Here is a 20,772-nt window from a genome sequence, read left to right as displayed (position 1 = left end):
TTACTGAATCAAGAATTTGGATATTATCATCCAACGGTATGAGCCTGATATTTCACACCTGACTTCCACACATAAACAGAAGTCTGCTACAGGAATGGTGTGTGGATGTTAATGAAAAGTCATTTTACACAACCCTTCAAACAACAAGATTTAATAATTTTCACAGCAAAATCACTTTGTACCTCACCAGTGTTTTCTGTTTTTCTTTAAATATAAACCCAAACACTTTTAAAAACAGCAGTTTATAGCCACAAGTTTAATGCATATTTGATATTCTGTAGAAAGGTAAAATCCATGTCTTATGCTAAATACTTTGTATTATTATAATCAAATGCAGCAGGAAGAACTTGCATTTCTACAGTGTCCTCTCCCAGAAAAACCAACTTGCAAAGCAAAGCATTTTCACAAATACTTATTTAACCATCTTCTACAAAGTATGGTTTTTTTTACTTCTAACTTAGATTTGTAAAATGACAAGTTATCATTTCAACAGGAGGGGGGAAATAAAGAACATAATTTTTTTTCTTTTGGAATCTAGTTCCAAATTCAGACTTTGATTTTCAAAAGATGGAACACTTCTGAGATGTCTGATATATTTCTGGGGCACAGCTCAGGGATCAATACTTTATTTACCACAGATACAGTAGTTTATCTCTTTTCAGGGAATTAGGAATCCAGAGCGGTTAATTCCTGGATAAAAATAAATATGGCAAATGTATAACTAAACCCAAACAGAATTCTTATTTCTTATCCCTTCATTTCCTTCTGTTCTCCTAACTCGTACTAACTTTACAGAAATCATGGAAGTAATGTATTAATGTTTCCTTATTGCTGGAAAGCTATGGCAGGACTCTCATTCTTTGTACCAAAATATTTTAATGTAAATATTTAGAAATGTTACATAGGAGCATTTCAGTGATAAAATATTTCATTAGTGTTTCTGTTTGAGTACATTGAACAATGTATTGTGATTTTAAAAAATTCTCAAGTTTCACTACCCTATCTTTAAATCTCAGACACCACTGTTACAATAAAAGCAGATGCTCTGGAAGAAAAATGCATCCCAACAGTAAGGTTCTGTACTGCCAGCTGAGACCTGTAAAGCCAGATTCGGGTATGGTGGAGGGTGTATTTTATATATTTGTGCATATCAAAAAGATTATGGGAACTCTGCCAACCATATGTGAATGTGACCAGCCAACTGCATGCTACATCTCACCCAGCTCCTGGCAGGCAGGGGGGCTCATGCTGATACAGGGTGTGCTGCTGGAGCCAGCTCTAGCATTTGATGGGATGACAAGCAAATCCTTTGTGTGTGGGGTTTTGTTACGTGGAAGCATCACCAGCATCACTTACCCACTCACTCCATGCTATGCAAAAATATCTGTTACCTAAACACTTTAAAAACTTAACAGAGATTGCTGACAAGATGTGAGATACTCTGTGGTTAGTTAAGAACACACAAAACTCAACCAGGAAAATGTGACATTTTGAAAGAATGAAAGCAAACAGAGAAACTGAAGTAAGCATCTGGTTCAACAAAATGTTGAGAAGACAGTCCTGCTGCAAAAGGAGGACTATGAAGTGTATCAGTCTGTAAGTGTACAATATTATATAGCAAACAATACCACATCAACAGCAAATGAAACACTATCACACAACAGAGAACCTTGTGCATGAAATAATACAACTTTTTATTCATGTTTTATAGATTACTTTTATTTATTTTTGCTTTAATAATGCATATTCTGTTCACTCTGTGCAAAATTGGGGACAGAGGTGGGTGTTTAAATCATCTAATGAAAATCAAGCGGAGATGAACATTCAGGTTGAGGGAGAGGCCTATCCAAACCAGGAAAGCTAAAAAGCCACAGCTGCTCAAGACAAAGCTGCTCTCAGCTGTGCCCTTTTGTCCTGCCAGCTGGCACAAACACGCCCTCCTGACCGAGCAGCTGGCACTGGGAAGGTGACCTCTGCCAGACACGGGACAGGAGGACACCGGGGACAGGAGTTGTCGTGGTAGCTACATAGGGAGACCTGGCCTCAACCGGCTCCAGTCAGTGTGTGGCAAAGAAAGGCACAAATCATTGCAAAGACCAGACTTCTGTTGGTTTGTTTCCTTCTTGTAAATACATTACTGTACACAATGCAAGTTTAAGTTGTAGGGGATTTGGGGACAAAAAATTGCATATTTAACAGAACTTAAAACCATAAAGAAAAGTAGGCTGTTCAATCTCGAAGCAAAAATAATCCCTTCAGCCCCAACATTAACATTCATTCCTGGCTATATGAAGTACAAACATCTTAAAATCTGTGACAAAAGACAATTAAAAACCAAAAGTCAAAATCATAAAGCTTGTAAACAGATAATCTGAAATACACTTTATTTATGGAAAAATATCATCAAAATAGTACCACTATGGACTAAACTGCCTGAGTTTTCATTTCACTTAGGATCTTGAAGTAGAGAGCCTTTAGCACAAGAAGATCAATTTCAGTCACAACTAGTGCCGCACAGCACGGCTTTGGGTAGAAATTTTGTTCTTGTTGGTATTTTTGTTGTGCTATCAAAAACTGTTGTGCTAATCCTTCAAATAAAGGGATGTTGAGGCAATTCTTAAATCATTTGGCACAAAGTTATTTTGGCTGGGGCATAAATTTGAGTCTCAGTCATGAAGTATAATGCAACATTCCACCTATCAAGTATTCACTTTGATTGAAGAGCTTTCTTTATGTCATTAACTTCCATCTAAAAACAAACAGAAGAAAAAGTATTTTATTAATACTTTAGCAAACTGAGGCACAGTTGGTGCCACTTGAAAAGCACATTCCCTCTTGTCCACAGGTGTCAGGTACAAGCTTTATACCACTCTTATCTCCACAGATTCACAAATTGAGGTGCTCCTCAACTGTATAAGATGACCATTCACAGCCTCCTCCCTCAGATTATGACAATCATTGAATGTACTGCAAGACCTTTCAATCTCTTTAAATTACAACTTTTACAAGCCACATAGCTCACTGCCTGGCATTACTGCAGCATGAGCACCGTGTGCATGCACCAGCAGCTGCACTTACAGCCAGCATGGTGGCTGCCTTCTGCAACCATACAGCCTGTGCCCAGGCATCCTAAAGGCTCTGAAGGATGTATAGCCATGCTTAAATGGATGTGGCTGAAAGCATCAGCAGCCCCAACTGTACACTTGGTCCCTCTGACAGACACTGGAAACCCTAAGGCAAGGGTCTTGGGCTCATTCAAACCCACCTGTTTCACCCTGTGTTCAACTGCACCATCATCAAGGCAGTCTTCGATACATGGACTGGGAGCTGTGCTACTGCATGTCTATCAGAGCACTGAAATTAATGCTACTTTTTTTTGTTAACTCCTATCTTCATGTAAAGCTAATAATGCATCTTATCTAGCATCTAAACATTTACCAGTATAAGCAACATTTGAACTGGAGTAAAAGCATTCAGCTGTAAGATCACAATTTTAAACTCATTAGTGCAGGTTATAATGATGTAAAGTTAGCTCTGGATAACTCTGAATAGTCTGGCCTAATAGACTAAATCAACAGTGGCTATTGAAAATGTTCCCTGGGTTTTATCTGAATAAATTTCAGTTTAAGCTGAACAAGAACTGTGCATTATTAGAAGCCATGTTGCTATGTGGTTGGACACATTGAGTCCTTTAAGCAGCCCTGGAGCATAGACATTGAGGATCCCCAGTTCTGCCACCCTTTGCCATGTTCCCAAGTGGTTTACAGAGAGGGAACAGTCCAGTGAAATTACAATTCCATTTTCTATCCCTAGTTTGAAGTACAGTTGCCCTATACCATAAAAATATAAAATATAATTGATACCAAAGCACTTATCAAGTGTATGAAATAGAAGAGTATAGCACAACATAGATTAGAATGGAATAATTTTGGTTGGAAGGGGCCTATATTGACCCTTTAGTTCATCTGCCTGACCAAGTTAAAGCATGCTGTTAAGGTCATTGTTTAAATGACCAAACCCCAAAAAGCAGGGGGCTAAATCAAACCTCCCAACACTAAAAATTATTTAAGTACCTGCAATCGTAGACGGATCTTCTTCTCTTCATCCAACTCAGAGAGCAACTGTTTAATCTCTTTTCTGTTGAAAGAATGCAAAAGAAGCTTGGGATGGAAATGACCACACTAGTAAAATACAAAATATTATTTCCTGGAGACATATTTACCCCACTTCACTAGTTGTTTTTTCCTCCTCTGAACATCTAATTGAAGTCAGCATACCCTTGTATACTCTAGGCCATAGTAGAGAGAAGTAAAATTCACTATGGGACAGTTCCCCGCCCCATCCCACATGGCTAATGACTAATGCCTCCTAACAGCCCTGCATCCACAGGCTTTGCTCTGGCCTAGCTGTATCAACACTGCAGCAGCACCCAGTTGCCTTTTTCCATACAAAATGTAGATGTATTGACTGTTGGTGGGTTATAGGAACTGGTAACACAAATCCTGCCCATCCTATCACATACTTAAGCTGCTTAAAAGCTGTTTATGCCAGCAATACAATGTAACCTTCAACTTCATTTATAAGACTTAAAGATCCCACATATGGATTTCCTGTCATTCTTCCTTATTGAGAAAGGGAACACAGCTATAAGGAGCAGACACGTTCTCATGTTCCCACTAAGTGATCTCACCTTAGGACAGATACCAGTAGGTGGAAGCTGCCCTTGCAAGAAGGGCCGGGGAGACCAGAGGAGCAGGGTCAGCCTAAGAGGCGAGGCCGGGGCTTGCTGGCTACCTCCAGCTTGAACCATGCCCTCCCGCATCTTCTCCCAAACTCCGCACACCTCTGTTCCGCCACAGGCTCTGCACGCTGCTTGCCCTTTTTCCTGCCTGGGCTACACACAACTGACAATGTAAGGGAAGGTTTAGCTTCCAAAGCATTCAATAGTCTCAGGAACATCCAAAGTTACATGCCAGCCCCAGTTTCTCCTAAGAAATGAGCAACTTAAAATAAACAAAGGTGCCCAAAGCTAAAATAATAAGATTCAAGGCCATAAACACAAAGGCCTTCAGATGACCTAGTCACAATTCGAGTAACATGAGCTTCCTGAGAAAATGTGCAGTCAAATAACAAATTAATTTAATAACTTTAGGAGCTTGTAGCAATTTGCACTACAACTATAAGAAATGCCACCCTCGTATTATGATCAATGCACATGAGTTCCCAGATAGTTATTGACAAATAAACCAAAATTCACTGCTTATAGCTTGCAAATTAACTTTTTTAACACCCTGTAAACATCTACTTGTGTCATAACGCAGGAAAAAAAAGCTGGTGGATAGTGCAGGTCTTTTCTGTGGAGGTTCTCACTACTGAATATGTTCTGTCACATGAAAATCACTCACAAACACATATGCCAGCTGTGCAGAGTAACATTCATGAAGGCAAGCTCAATCAGAAACTGCCACCACTATGCACTAATGGATCCATCCCACCTACAGCTGTGGTTTGCAGCACTTACTTTTGCTGGTCTTTCATGGTTTCAATGATGGTTCTCAGCTCCCTAATTTGTGTTCTCAGCTCTTCCAGGGCAGTCTGACCTTGGCTCAAGTGCTCAGTCTTTGGCTTTCCTTCAGTACCAAACAGGGATGGGGAATTTGACCTGTGGCCTGTTGTTCCCATAGCAATTGAGTGAAATCCAGGTGATGGTGAAGGGGATAGCGATGGTGGTACGTTACTGCCACTAGCCAGACCTCCTGGTTTTGGAGGCAAGGAAGTTTTGTTATCAGACACCTGCAACAAAAAGAATAACATTTAATGTCTGCAGAAAGCTTTATGAAAATCAAACCTCTAACCAATGCTAAGTATTTAGCTGCTCTTCAGTCAAACAAGTCAAACATGGACAAACAGCCAAACATGGACAGTCTTGGCAAAAGCATGATAAATATAGTGATTAGTTATCATCTTTGTATGTGATATTAGTTATCATCTTCGTATGTGTGCTTCAGAGGGGGTCTGGTTGTGATACAAAAGTTCACCAACAGCATTTCCAAGATCTCAGACCTAGCAGTGAATTAAACCAGGGACAGATGCTCAGTGTTTCTCTCAGATGTTTGTGAGAACGCATCTACATTCATGGATGTCTCCAACAGAGCACAAAACTACATGGCCAAGAATCCAAGTTGTATTTTTTGTAAATTAAATGTATAATTTTCCACCAACTATTGAAGGAATCTTCCAAGTTTTTTCAAAAATGAAAAAAATGTATTATAGGCTCCCCTTAGCATTATGAAAATAGAAAAATATTCATTAGATTCACTTGTTGGTATGACATATACAGAAAATAATCCCATGGCTTCAAAATTATATTAATAATAAAGAAGTGTAGTGTACTGTCCTCTGTTAATCAAAGCTTCCATGAATCCACATAACTACCAATAGCTCTTTATTCCTCCAGGAACTAGACAGAAAAAAATACCATTAGCCTATAACCCTGGAATCATGTGGTTAGCTAAAAAGGATTCCGTGCTTCTTAGCTGGGATCCACTGCTCTGCTTATTAATAAGACAAGCCTCTATTCATACATGCTACATAAAGTAATATATGTATATAATGTAATATAATGTAATATAAAATTTTATACTTACTAGACAATTAGAAAATCTGCAGTTTACCAACCATACATGACCATTTACTCCACTGCATACAGGGAACAGTGTACAAGTACAGGTATCACAATGGCAAGTAAAGGGAATCTTCACACTGTTGTTTGGCAGTGCTGTGTGTGCATTACTTGACACCTACCAGGCAGGTTTGAAAATCTGATTTGGACAAGAGTAAGAAAAAGCTCTAGGCAACCTTCCAACTCTCTTTGAAAAAGAGATATTGAAGTTGAAATGTAAACAGGGCAAAATAGTGAGAATAAATGGTATGCAAATGGAAGGAGACACTGTAAGTGAGGACTTGGAGATTGGCAGGGTGGCATTAGCTGAACAAAGTAATTGAGAGAAAAGTTAGTGATGAGATGAAAATCAGGAAAAATTATGATGGGGACAGAAGAGCAGGATCCACCAAGTTGTGCAAAAACAGTCTTCCCTACTATACTGTTGGAATGTTAGGTCATACAACCATGATTGAGCACAGAACCTGATCTGGGAAAACACTGAATTCAAGAAGTGTTCTGTACAAAAACCAAGTCTGACCATAAATATAAACAAAAATGGTATTATAATCACAAGAAAGCTGAATCACTCTTGTGCCTTGAAAACTTGACTCGATGGCCTGAATAGTATTCTTTTAACATTTTATTCATTTGTTTGTATATCTGGTTTGGAAGGGACCTTAAAGGTTACCTCCTTGCCATGGAAAGTGGCATCTTTCACTAGACCAGGTTGCTCCATGCCCCATCCAGCCTGGTCTTAAACATTTCCAGGGATGGGGCATATACACAACTTCTCTGCTTTGGCACTCATTCCAGTGCCTTGCCATCCTCACAGTAAAGAATTTTTTTCCCTAATATCTAATCTAAACCTACCCTCTTTCACTTTGAAACCATTCCATCATCCTCTCCTATTGCTCCATGCTCTTGTAAATAGTCCCTCTCCATCTTTCTTGTCAGCTCACTTCAGGAACTGGAAGGCCACAATTAGGACATCTCAAAACCTTCCCTTTTCCAAGACAAACAAATCCAGTTCTCTCAGCCTTTCCTCACAGGAGAGGTGTTCTATCCCTCTGACCATCTCAGTGGCCTCCTCTGGACTTACTCCAACAGGTCCATGTCCTTCCTGTGCTGGAGACCCTAGAGCTGGATGTAGAACTCCAGATGGGGTCTCACCAGAGCAGAGTAGGGTGTGAGTAATATGTACCTATAAACAGATCTTTCATGGATAATAACCCCATATATCAGTAGGTGCAAGTTTCCTTTGAACTGAAAAGAAATTTCAGGCTGAGTTCAAATCTGGAGCAGGCAAGCAAGGCTCAACAGGAGCCATTGATCTGAGCATCTTATTCCAGAGCTTAAGTGGCTATCAACATTAAAGCCTCAAGTAGCTGCTCTAATAGCAGCCATCTCATTTTACAGGAACAACATCTACAGTGTTGTAATATAATTTAGAAATGTTGGCCCAGCAGTATTCCTTGGTGCAAGTGCTCCCAGAAGAGGGAGCTACATAGCAAAACATTATCCTTATAACTTCATCACAGAAGTGCATGACTTCATCTTTCAAATACTTGTTAAACTATTAGAATGTAGCATTTTTGTTACTAAAGGTATCCTTATGGACTAAAAAATAGTTCTAACCTTTAAAGCTACACACTCCTTTTGTAATAGTTGATTCTGCTACAGTAGTCTACCAATATACAATAAGAATAAAATTAATAAAATTATACCAGCACAAAAAGTGATTACATTTGCAAACTTAAATTCACATACTATTAGAATGTGTCAAAGAGTTGTATTTTCTCTGCTCACAGACTCTTCTAATGCAAACTTGATTTAAAGTTGCAAAAAGACAGGGTCTTTGTTTTTAAAATTTATTTCCCAGCCTCTCTGATTCTGTAAAATGCACTTACACAAGAAAGATTTTTTTTCACAGTATGGTTATTTGACACATTTTAACTGTGCAATTCATTTTAGATTTGCCTTTCAAGCACAGAACATTCTTTAGTAACCTTTATAATTTTAAGCTTCTTTAAGTGGGCAGTTACTAGGTGACTGATGAATTAAATTTTAAATATTTCAGTACTGCTTTAGAAAAAGAAGATGCATGTGATAAGGTTAAGCAGAGGCATTCCAATTAACTTACTTGTGATATTGTAACAGTTCTTGATTTCCTTGACACTTCAAGAGTTTTGTGAGTAATGGAAACATGTTCTTCCTTCTCATCTTCAGGACTTGGTGAGTCAAAGAAATCAGGGCTTGAGAGGGATGACTATATAGACAAACACACATCACAAAAGGAGAAAAAGAAAAGCACAGATATTTTCATTGTACAAGAACTTTTTTAGCTATCATTTTCAAAGTGACAATACCTAAAATCAGTCCCCCTACTCCCCCTTTTTGCCTCTTATTTTCAGAGCTAGACTGCTTTCAAAGCATTCAAGAAGTAAGGTATGAGTTGAATTCAGCATCAATTTACAGCTTTGCACTGCATGACATCACAAGAGGCAAGCAGCCTCCTGTCTCAGGCAGGACGCTGAGTGCTGTGCCATGGGGATGCCAGCTCTGTCACTGGGGTGGCTCTGCCATGGCTCTGCTCAGAGCAGGTCCCACCCTGCTGCTCTCCAGAGGCCCCAGCCACTGCCAGTGCACGGTGCTGACACTGCAGGGCTGCCCTGTGCACAGCCTCTTGGTAAAGGCACAAAAAGGGAGGGTTCTTTCCACGCCTTGATCATTTCCTCATAGATGTGACAGGGAAAGAAGAACCTCTATACTGCTCTTATATATTTCTCTACTTATGACAGCAGTCATTTTTGAAAGCATTCTCTTTTTTGAGTTCTATTAGTTTCACAATTATCCTTTTTGCTTCCCTCCACTTTGTTTTTCTTCAGCAACACGGACCCAGGTAACCATCAGTAGTTGCTCTCATTCTGATATACCACAACACAAAAAGAATGGAAACAAACAAACCCCAAACCCCAGAGAAGAAGACATTGAAAAGCTAAGCAGTTGTTTCCAAAGTATTGTTTATGAGACCAACTTGTCTAAAGATAGATATTAGAGAGTGAAATTTAAATCACCCTTGTATTTACAACTGTGACCTTAATGAGAAGAAACACATGATAGCTCAAGCAGGGCTGTTGAACACTGAATAGTCTATTTTCCTCAAAATCTGGTAATTGTCTGCAAGAAACCAAGAGAAATGCTTCCTTTGGGAAACATTTTCAAAATCCTCAATATTTCGCACAAATTAGTTTATTCCAAAGATTTTTATAAGAGTTTTTTCTGGGCTCCGTCATGGCTGGCAGAGAACACTTGGCAGCATCCAAATAAGGGGGTATAAACCTTAGAAGGAAGGGAATGTTTTAAACATCAATATTCAAAACACTGGCAGCCTTTCGACAGTAATTTTCCCGATCTGCATCTCTCTGCCTCATTGTACGTGTGAAGGAATGGCTGGGTAAAAGTAGTAAAAACACCAAGGAACACTAGTAGGAGGGGAGGAAAATCAGAAAAAAATATTTTTAAAAATAGTTTTTAAAGAAAAGGAAAATTAACTTACAGATGTGAGAGACTGGGAGGGTGGTCGCCTGCCAGTAGCTTTTGGTCTGGTTGTAGTTGGATGATTAAGCTTCTCAGCAATTGGTATTACAGAATCAAAACCTTCCAAGTCTTAAAAATAAAATAGAATTGATTTGGTTTTCTGGCAATTGTCTTCAAAGGGAAAGAATCACATTTTTTTCTAATTTCAAAGAAATGAAATCCCATTTTCCCCACTGTGTCACAGTGTTCTGCACATATTTAGCCACCATGATGGCACTAAAAAAACCTGGAAGTCAAAGGCAGCTGTAATGCAGTCACCCTTGCCAAGAACAATTACCCTTCCATCTCAAACACAATAAAGCAGAGGGGGAATGTGTAGAGGAGCCTTTGGCTTTGTTTTCAGCATAGTGAAAGCTAAATGACATCATGGGTTCTACGGCATGGAATAAACAGTTTCAAAATTTCCATCTGGCTACTGAAGGGGTTAGTAATTATTTTTTTTTCCTGAATAACTGGAGATATAAGATTGTGCACACATTGTCTTAGGAACTGTACTGTCAGCTCTGCATTGCAGTAATTTCTCAGGAGAATACAGAATGAGAATGATCAAGCTGGAAGTGATCTGCAGGTTCCTGGCCACCTGCAGCTGGAGGCACCGTGGTTTCCAGTAACTGCATAGGTGAGAGGACTATCTCCCTCCAGTAGTCCAGAGGCTATGGCAGGTAAAAGCTTTAATAGGCTCCTGAAGCTGTACAGAGTCCAGGGAAAGCAGGTCTGCTTGAATGCTGTACCAGCCATCTCCATGGCCAGTGAAAAGCTCTGGGGAAGTGTTTACTGAATCCAGCCACAGGGTAGCATGTTTACGTGAAAGAAAGATGTGGAGGCTCAAGGAATACCACAGCTCATGATTACATGGATAAATCAAATGGCTTAATACCATTCATCTATTTTTATGGGTTGTATCAGTTTCACTCACCTTCATTTCAAAATGCCCTACAGCATATGTTGAGCAGGAAGGAGTCAGAAAACACACAAGAGGTACTTTAGACAAGATAAATCAAAATTCTTCAAAATTACTTTCAGTTATGAATCAGATACAGGAATGATATTCATTATTCAGAGACTATTTTTCATTGCACACATGTAGGAGAAAATAGCTTTTAAGTTCATAGTTCTATATACTAGGCACTTAATTTTCCAAAGTATTACAGAACAATAAATCTCTGAAGATCCAGTTTTGTTGTCATATTACAACCAACCATTGTACAAAATTATGGAACAGAAGAACAAATTAATTAATGGGCCTGTGCAATAAACTATATGCACTGAAAGACATTTAAATTGATTCCAAGTACTCATGATTTGTCAGCTAGAAACTAAATGGGATTGTAGCTTCCTTATTCAGCAATATCCATCTCCAAGAGATTAAAAAAAAAAGGCAGAAAAAAAAGAGAGCCCTTTCAATAGGCCTGAAATAGTCTAAGGTTATTCACCTCCAAACACTACTCTATTTTTGGAGTGACTCTTCCTATATATAACCAGTGACCCCACTGTCCTCTACCATGTGTTTTTGTCATTGCTCTTTCTATTGACTGTTGCAGCCTGTGTGCAAAGGTAGGTCACCCACCCAGTCTGTCAGTGGGATTTTGGAAATCTGAAGCCTCAATTGTACCCAACATGCCAGGTGAGGCCACAGTGCTTTGAAAGTTAAAATGAACTAATTTTAGCAGTTTGCACAAAACCTATCTAGAGTCCTACACAACTTCAGGGTTTCAGGAGAGCAGAAACCGAAGGAAAAATTTGTTTTCTGGAGAAAAAAAAAAAGCAAGCAAGTATAAGAGCTGGTTTCCATTAATATCCAGTTTTAAGCTGACCCATAAGATAGCCAAATGAGTTAAGATCACAAAGCAAATCAGTAATCAATATATTAACATATTGTCTAACTTTAATCTTCACTACTGAGTTACTCTGCTAAATGGCACAGCCAAAATGGAATAACATCAAAAATATACACGCCTTTCTAAATGGGTGATACTCACACACATGAGCAGAAATGGAGGCTTAAGCAATTCTTCCATTTGCCCCAGCCACTCTCTCCTGCTTTACTGTTTTTACTATTTTTTTTTTTCCTGAGCAAGCTTTAATCCAGCTCATTTTTCAGGAGCATGTGCCAAGCCATGCAAATACTTGCACTGAAGGAAGGATCAGTTACCAGTACCACAGGACTGATTCAAGCTGCTAAAACTGAGGGGAAGAGCAGATTCTGCTTTGGGGGAAGGAAACTGGCTGAAGTTATTCTGCAGCCTAGAAAAGCTGTGGTGCATGACTTCCCTCTCCCCATTTTCCATTTCTGTGGTCTACACAGGAGTATGAAAGGAGATTAAGTGAGATGGGAGTCAGTCTCTCATCCCAGGTAATAAGCAACAAGAGAAGAGGAAACAGTCTCAAGTTTCCTTGAAGTTTAGTTAGGGGAGGTTTAGATTGGATACTAGAAAAAATTTTGTCATTGCAAGTGTGGTCAAGCATTGGAACAGGTTGCCCTGGGAAGTGGTAGAGTCAACTGCTAATCAAGGTATTCAAAGAATGTGTAAATGTGATACTTAGAGAGATGGTTTAGTAGTAGTAGACTTGGCAAAGGTGGGTTAATGGTTGGATCCAATTATCTCAGAGATCTTTTCCAACTTGAATGATTCTATGATTCTGTAAGTGCCACCGTCCCTTTCTCTGCTCTTACAAAAGGTATCTACACTCATATAGAAAACAGTCAATGAAAAAATAGTGAAGTCAATTAATTCAGTGTGTTTCTTTGACTTAAATAAACTAGTAAATACCTAGAGTTCTATATTTGATCAGAATAAAATACTCAGGTTTAAATTGTAAAATGTATTGATAAACAGAAAATGTATGGATTTGCATCCTTGAGATCCATAAGCATTTCCAGACATAATTTGCTGCATACATTTTATAAATACCACGAAAGATGAACATTTATGTGCAAAGCTTCTATTATCAAGAAATATTGAGAATCCTACATTTTTTTCCTCTTCTGAATGCATTTTTGATATCTAGAAAAATAAACTAAAGCAGCCTATACCTGCACTGAATTTTAAAGAGAGGCTATAAAGGCTCCACAGGTAGTATCTTCTGCCAAACTAGTGAAATCACAGCCATTCAGTTGATACTCTAAATGAAATTCTGTTTAAGTGTAATGACAACACTTGGTACAACAATAAAATAGTAAATCCACTTCTAGCACTCTTACGTGCCCTTTTTCTCTCCATTTGTCCTCCTTATTCAGATGTTGTTCTTCCTCCCAAATCCACTCTGCATCTAAGGCTATCACCACTTCCTACAATCATCACCTGTGGAGATATTCATTCAAGAAAATTCCCAACCAGTGAACTGGTAACAGAGCCACTCACAAAACTTCTGCCATGCTGTCATATATGCTGTGGAATCAGTAATTCACTTGTGCTGGTTATTTGATTATTTTTTGCTGGTGGAAAGGAAGGCTATATGGTTCTGACTATATTAAACTCACTGAGGTCATTAAATGCAGGGATTTTGATTTTAGTTTGTATTTCTGCAACTATCAGAATTTGGGAACTTAAATTTACATACTAAACAAAATGTAGAGCCTTCCTGACAGGACCCAAATGGAATGTTATTAAAGAAAGGTCCAGTCTACTGTATTCACAGGCACATCAATTGACAGTACAGCAACAGCAGCATCCAGCAGACCTGGACTCACTGGTCCAGCTTTTTCTTTGTCTGGTAATAACAAACAGTAAGGAAGAATTTTACATAGTAAATGTGTAGAACATAGAGATGGCATCCATCAATTAAGTCCCTAATTACAAAATAGGTGGTATTTGTTCTACAAATAAACAGATACATTTATCATTATTACTGTCTCACTGATCAAGCTGGAAATTAATGAAGTAATTTATGAGATGGGGAGAAAGGCATCAGAATAATTTTAATGTATCAGTGTAGTACATAAAGTCTGGCTTACTGAGCAACCATATTTCCTGAATATGAAAAAATGTTAGCTGTGCAAGAATTATTCTCTGGTATCCTTCCATGCACCTTAAGAATAGAGTATTTCCCCCCATTGCTATGTTCACCTGGAAACATGGTTATTTAAACGATGATGTTGGTATTTTTTTTTAAATGCCCACATCCAGGAAACATTTAGAGAAAAAGTTCTAAACTCATTACACTTGTACCTTGCTAGAAAAATGACCTTTAGTCCCTACTCCCCAAAAGAGCCCAGAAATAAAAAGTTAAGTGGTTATGCTTCCTTCCTTACCCTTCTTATTCCCTGCATTTACTATTCTGGCATAAAATGTAGCTAGGCTTCATCTTCCATTTTGGTTTTTCAGTATTCAGGCAAAATCATTTACACATAATGATGACAGAAATTTTTTTCAATTAGTAGAGAGAATTCACCTTGAAAAAACGGAAATGGGAAATGATATATAAGAGAATCAACACTTTCAGAATGTTAATGGTGAGGTTTCACAGGATAGAAATACAGCAGTGCTGAAGGAAATGAGGCAAAGTTGGCATTCAGTTCATTTTAAGAAGATTATGTCACAAAAGCCAGAGGTGGATTTCATTCCATGATCATCTTCAATACATTTAACAGGTTGGCAACAGGCATGTGAAATAGTATATATACTGTCTTTAAATGAAATAATCCTTGAAGGTGTCAAATGAGACACACACTGCACACAAAATCTTCTGCAGTAGTGCCCATTCAATATATAGAAGAAATTTAAAAATAACTCAATAATCTGAATGTTCATTGGAATTTTCAGAAGACTACAATTATTTTAACTACTTCAAGCATCCAGATTCTGCTACTCCCTCCATGCTGAACAGCATTGTACCCTTTGAGAAGTACATCCATACTCCCAGCCAGGGTCCAGGCAGCAAATCTCACCCAGAATGAATCACAGACTGTTTCCTAAGATTTGGGTAATGCAGTTTTAGGAGGAGAGCTCCCTGGCTGCAAGGCTCCTTTGTTCAGGAGTGCAACAGTGACATGCCAGGGAGGGCTGCCCACACAGCTCTGTGCCCTGGGGTGAAACAGCCTAGCTCACCTGGCCTCCCAGGACTGTCACTGCACAGCTGTGACTTTAGGACAACCTCTCCTGAAATGGGAGAATTACATTCTCCCATTTCAGTCCCGACTTTTATGGTTTTAATAGCTGAATGTAGAAATGTGCTGCCATAATGAGCTCTGCTAACCACTTGCCAGTGCCCTCATAAGGATTTTATTTTTAACAATTCAGAACATGCCAAGAAAGAACTGAAAGGTCAAGAAAACTGAGGAGCTAGAAGAAATGGATATGCTGTTTTCAGGCACCTCAACTTGATACACATGGCAACCAATTTAAATTTCTAGTTTACTGCTTTTTTCTGGACCCTTCAGGGCAAGAGCCCTACTTAATTTATATAAAGGACCATTACCATATTCCTGATTACAATATTTACAGTCTAGAGCTATGTTTATGGGTGATTTTGACTTACTGACGTAAATATTGCAACTTAAACCAGTCGGGCAATTCTGATCCTTTGCTTTGCCCTATTAAAATGAGCATGAATAGCAGCATAGAAAGAGGTTGAGACAGATTTTGATCTTCATTATATGAGTCACATTTTGTCCTCCAATCCTTATATCTAAAAACCAGTATTTTCTGATTTTCCAATATTCATTCTGTGTTTTCAGGCAAAATAATTATAATATCTCGCAGTAAAACAGCCTGTGATTTAAAGACAAACCTGCTCCATTCTACAACCTTTTACCAGAAATATTCTCCATCTTTTTCCCTAGTGTGGGCCAAATCTTATTAGATCACTTTTTCTTGCTGTCAGAGGCACAGTGATCACCTCTCCTGACAAATACAGCTCTAGAACAACTGCAGATCCAGTTCAAGGAAACATGATATACTGAAGATTTTTTTGTTTGTTCATTAGATATTTTCAAGAGGGTATTTTTAACTGTCCTTTCAGGGAGGGACAGAAAAAAAAAGAATGGGTAATCACATGGCTTTGGCCAGTACTCCATGATCCACCAGCAAATACTGTGCAGATTAAAGTCTGAGGAAAAGCTAAGAAATGGACTTGGCACTGACCAGCTTCCAGGGAAACTCTTACAATATTTCATACCATCATCAGATGTTTCAGTAGGAATCAGTGAAGGCATATGTGCCTTATGTTAGCACCGGTGAAGATTATTAACTGCTTTCATAAATACTAAGCAAAATGTATAAAGAGCCAGGAAAAATATTGGAAAGATGTGTCCACTTGGCTCTGTGCAACTCAGTCTTTCTGCAAAGCACAGAAACTGCTTTTTGTGGGGATTAACTGATCATTTCCACAGTAGGTACATTATTTTTACTTCTTTGTGGTTTATTCCTTAAATCACTTCGCTTAAATCCATATGGATTTAAGTATTAGTTGATGCCAAAGCAGCCCTGCTTTGGATAGACAAGACTTGTTTCAGGAATCCAGGATTCCAAAGTGTGTGTGTACGTTTGTGTGTGTGTGTGTAGTTAGAAGATGTAGGATGGATCCTGACTTGCAGAAATAGCTCAATACCATTTTTTGGAAAGCATTAGTTTTTGATCGACTGTTTTGGTAGGTACACTGGCATTTGGTCAGTGCTCAACCCACTACATCCACTAAGCTATTCTATCTTCTACATCTTCTGCCATCATGCTGGCCCCTCATGTACAAAATCCTTTATGAAATTAAAAAGAAACACATCACCTAAAGAAAGGTCAAGTTATGCCATAAGGCATGAATTGAAGCTGTTGAAATCAATGTAGTTCTATGTAGGAACAACAGTTTATAGAACAGGGTTTATTGTCAGTGTAGCTCATGTTGCTTTAGAAGCATTTTAAAAGCTCAAAAAGCCACTGCCAATCCAGACCAGTTGTTGGTAGAGATGTACCAACAGATGTAGGTAACCACTGTGATTTAACCACAGCCTCGGGTACATAAACACACATTTTCCACTGAGTGCCCTGAACAATCTTCAAATTTTTACCGTATGTTTGCTGTGGGTTTTTTTTCTCTTTCAGACTAGAAAACCATACTAGTACATTTCTAAATCTTTAGCACAATGAAATATATGCATTTCACTTTGTGATGACAAAATCCATCTGCAAGAACAAGTTAATGAATCTAGAGCATTGACAAACACCACATGTAAACTGCACGTCACCTTAGTCACTAAAATTTCTTATGATACATTAAATGATAATGATTTCTCATTTCAATGCTATGATGCAAGATTTTCTGTCACAGTATGCTCAATTTCAACTTTTAATTTAAAAAAATTCTGTAATATCCAAGTAAACTTCGGCATTCTAAAACATGTTTATTTTTGTGTTTGCTTGTTATGCATTGTAAATGAAACCAAAGACAGGACAGAAAAGAAATGGAAAAAAAAAAGCCTTACCCTCATGAAATGAAGAACAGTTAGCCATGGCAAAGAGATGTAAATAGGAAAATTTGAATGCAAGATGTGTGGAAAGCAAAGTAAAGACATCACTGAAAACAGGGAAAAAGGAAACAAAAGAAAAAGTGAGGAGGAATGGGGAATGGTTTCTCTTAAATAATCTGAAGGCTAGTTTTCCAATGGCTTTTGTAAAGAGTGTGAAAAAAGTAAAAGCATGGACAACAGAAATAAGAGCTGCCATTTTATTTATAATCAGCAGTGATGTTGCTAAGCAGAATTTTTTCTTGTCGGTGCAGTTTGGGAAATTGTAATCAGTACTGAATTATCATAAAGAAATTTATATGTGAAGTCACAGCTCTGCTGAACATGTTAAGGAAACCAAGTCATGAGCTAATCTACATAAAAATAACTTTTTACCTACGCTACTCACAGAACATGATTAACAGTATTATACATCACCTCAACCTTGCTCAAGCATTTGTGATTTTTCCGATTGGTAAAGTGGGGAGAGAACATTTTTAACAGTGTGGGGTTTTCTGGTTAGACAACACTGATCCACTGGTAGAATATTACTCAGAAAATAAACTGGAAAAAGCCATTTCCAAGGGACCTAGACAAAATGCAAGTTTTGAATCAGGATTCCCAGTTCAGCTCAGTATATTGCTGCTCAGTTGTTGATGGCATTACTAACTTCATTGTTGCTGATCACTTTGTTTTTTGAGAGATGGCATATGGAAGAGCCCTGTATCTTTTCCTCTATCACAGAGGTTTTGGTCTCATTATAGTAAAGAAAAGAAACCAACTTAGAAATCCTTAAAAAGGCTTCACAGAATAAAGAACTGTTCTCCATCCAGCATTAGTTTGGTTTGCTTTACTAACCAAAACTGTCTCCATTGTTTTTTGTCCATCTCTCTGCTCAGCAGGCAAGGAATAAGAGCTTTAGACTGACCATAGGACCAAGAACGTGACAGCCACCACCCAGCTTAACATCTCTAGTGCAAAGTACCAGGAGGTGCTGTGGTATTCATTTTCAATGCACAATTTACCATCAGTACTTAGCATAAGCATGAAAGAGGGTGAGGCAAGTGATTGTTGCTTTTCTCCCTGATCTCCCTGAGAGCTCTTAGTGACTGGGAGTGGTATTGGACTAATGGAACAATAAAGAGGAGCCCAGTAACCAGAATGGTCATGCACTGAACTTGAATTTTTATCAAAGGCAACTGCTAAGTCACACCTTCTCTGCCCCATAGGTTCACTCTAACTTGTGTAAGTTTGGATTTCTGAAAAGACACCAAATGGTAGATTTAATCAAATCCATTTTGACAGGGTGGATGAGCCTCAGAGAAGCTGAGGTCATCCTTCCTACAGAACACATGATATAGGGGCAAAACCAGTAAGATTTATCACTGTTAAATATTATCTGGATCCACACAGCCAGATCCAGCAGTGTTTTGGAATACACTGGACAACTCCACTCACATATCCATCATCTTTTCTAATAACTCATGTAGCCACAAGACTTTTCCAGCCCATTGTTCTCTTTGTAAATAAATTAAACAAAATCACACACTTACCATAAATCTCTACAATTACATTGCACCATAAACTGATCTGAACTCCAAACCTCTCTTCATAGGAAAAGACATTAATCCACTCTGAATTGGTTTTCTTTATTAAGCCTTGATTTATTGCTCTGCCCTCTCTTAAAATGTCTTATTTATTCAACAATATTTTACACAAGCTGTCAAAAGCTGCCTGAAAATTTATAACAGTTCTGATCTCTGGATCCCCTTTCAATTCAAACCCATAATTTATTTATTTTTTTCTTTTAACAAGTTGTCTAACAGGCTAGAACGACATGATTTGCCCTTGTAAATGCCATTCTCGTTTGACCCTATCAAGTTATACTTATTTAAGTATTCACACTATTTTATCCTTGAGCTCAATAGGTTCTCTGTGTAAATGGTAACAGGAGGACATCAGCTAAACCCTCTGCAACATGTTATAGTTTGGTTTATGGATTCTTGTTGGCTCCTGTTCTGCATCTAAAAAAAACCCCAAAACAACCCAAATTCCTCCCTCCTCTACCCTCTGCTCCCCCTACATGTTCTGGAAATGAACAAGAATTTCTATAAATCAGATTTCCTGCCTGACATGTTAAGAATAAAACAAAATAAAACCATAACCAACAAAACCCAAAAATACAAAACATTCTAAGCTTTTATCCTGATAGTGATTCCAAAGAAACTAGAAGAAGGAATAAAAAAGTTTACCTCCATCACTCACAGGTAGCACATGCTACCTGCACTCATAACTTTCAAGTAAGCAGAGGCTTATGTGCTTTGAAGCAAATTTGTAAACATAGTTATAAACACTAAATGGTAGAATTTGTCTGCATTTCCATACATTCCTTTCTAATAATCTCTACATTAAAAATGTTCATGCAATTTATCGCGAGTTTCTAGCTTTCCATGTTTAAGCCAAATGAAAACCTGGGAAAAACATAATACCTGCTACTCCAGAAGAGCCATAGCAACAGCAGAAGCTTTACAAAAAGCAAATATATGCATGCTGGAAAGCTCATAGACCTAGGTGAAATGCATTTAGTGTTCTGATTTTATGTTGCAATTAAAATTCCTTTAAAACCTGAAGTTCTGCTTCCAAATCTGAGGAAAAGGCACGTTTGGCTGTTGAAAGGATGTTATTGTACAGAAATGCTTTACTAAGAGAGGAGTCTGGGTAGACACCACCACACCAAAATGACATTTCATGCCCTGCTGAAAGGTAGCAATGCTTCCAGAGGCAGGATCCCTGCTCTGCCTGAGACAAACACGGCTCTGTGCGGGCACAGCTGCGAGCGAGCGCCGAGAGCGACGGCAGCAGCTGCTGGGCTTTCTGAGCAGGGGCAGAAGATGGCTCTGGGGCTGTGCCTGCTGCCCCGGACACAGCTCCCTGCACCCTGCCCAAGGGCCACTGCAGCAAACCCAGCAAACACCATCGCTCCTGCTTTGCCAGCCTCAGGAGGAAGGAGGGGGAGAGAAGACCGAAAAAGAACCTGTTGTTGCTCCTTTCCAGGTGACTTCCTGATTAAATGGCT

At 38.6% G+C, this 20,772-nt stretch overlaps 1 protein-coding gene across 9 annotated transcripts in view; it reads right to left on the bottom strand.

Moving 5' to 3' along the window:
• Positions 1–2,084: 2,084 nt before the first annotated feature.
• The window catches only part of SH3KBP1 (SH3 domain containing kinase binding protein 1), a 210,901-nt gene continuing 192,213 nt past the window's right edge, over positions 2,085–20,772 (bottom strand). For 8 of the 9 annotated variants that reach the window (XM_064407525.1, XM_064407523.1, XM_064407524.1 and 5 more), the window contains 5 exons: positions 10,221–10,330; positions 8,805–8,930; positions 5,522–5,793; positions 4,074–4,137; positions 2,085–2,749 (listed from right to left, as the gene is read on the bottom strand). In XM_064407525.1, the coding sequence (XP_064263595.1) occupies positions 2,708–2,749; positions 4,074–4,137; positions 5,522–5,793; positions 8,805–8,930; positions 10,221–10,330 (614 nt within the window). In that variant the 3' untranslated portion in view covers positions 2,085–2,707. Of the gene's footprint in view, positions 2,750–4,073; positions 4,138–4,690; positions 4,905–5,521; positions 5,794–8,804; positions 8,931–10,220; positions 10,331–20,772 lie in introns of all 9 variants that reach the window. The other variant, XR_010355536.1, reaches the window with a different exon arrangement.

Source organism: Passer domesticus, chromosome 2 (genome assembly GCF_036417665.1).
Source record: "Passer domesticus isolate bPasDom1 chromosome 2, bPasDom1.hap1, whole genome shotgun sequence".
NCBI classification, from domain to species: Eukaryota; Metazoa; Chordata; class Aves; order Passeriformes; family Passeridae; genus Passer; species Passer domesticus.
The sequence above is the reverse complement of the archived record's forward strand: the minus strand, read 5'-3'. Positions and strand labels throughout refer to the sequence as shown.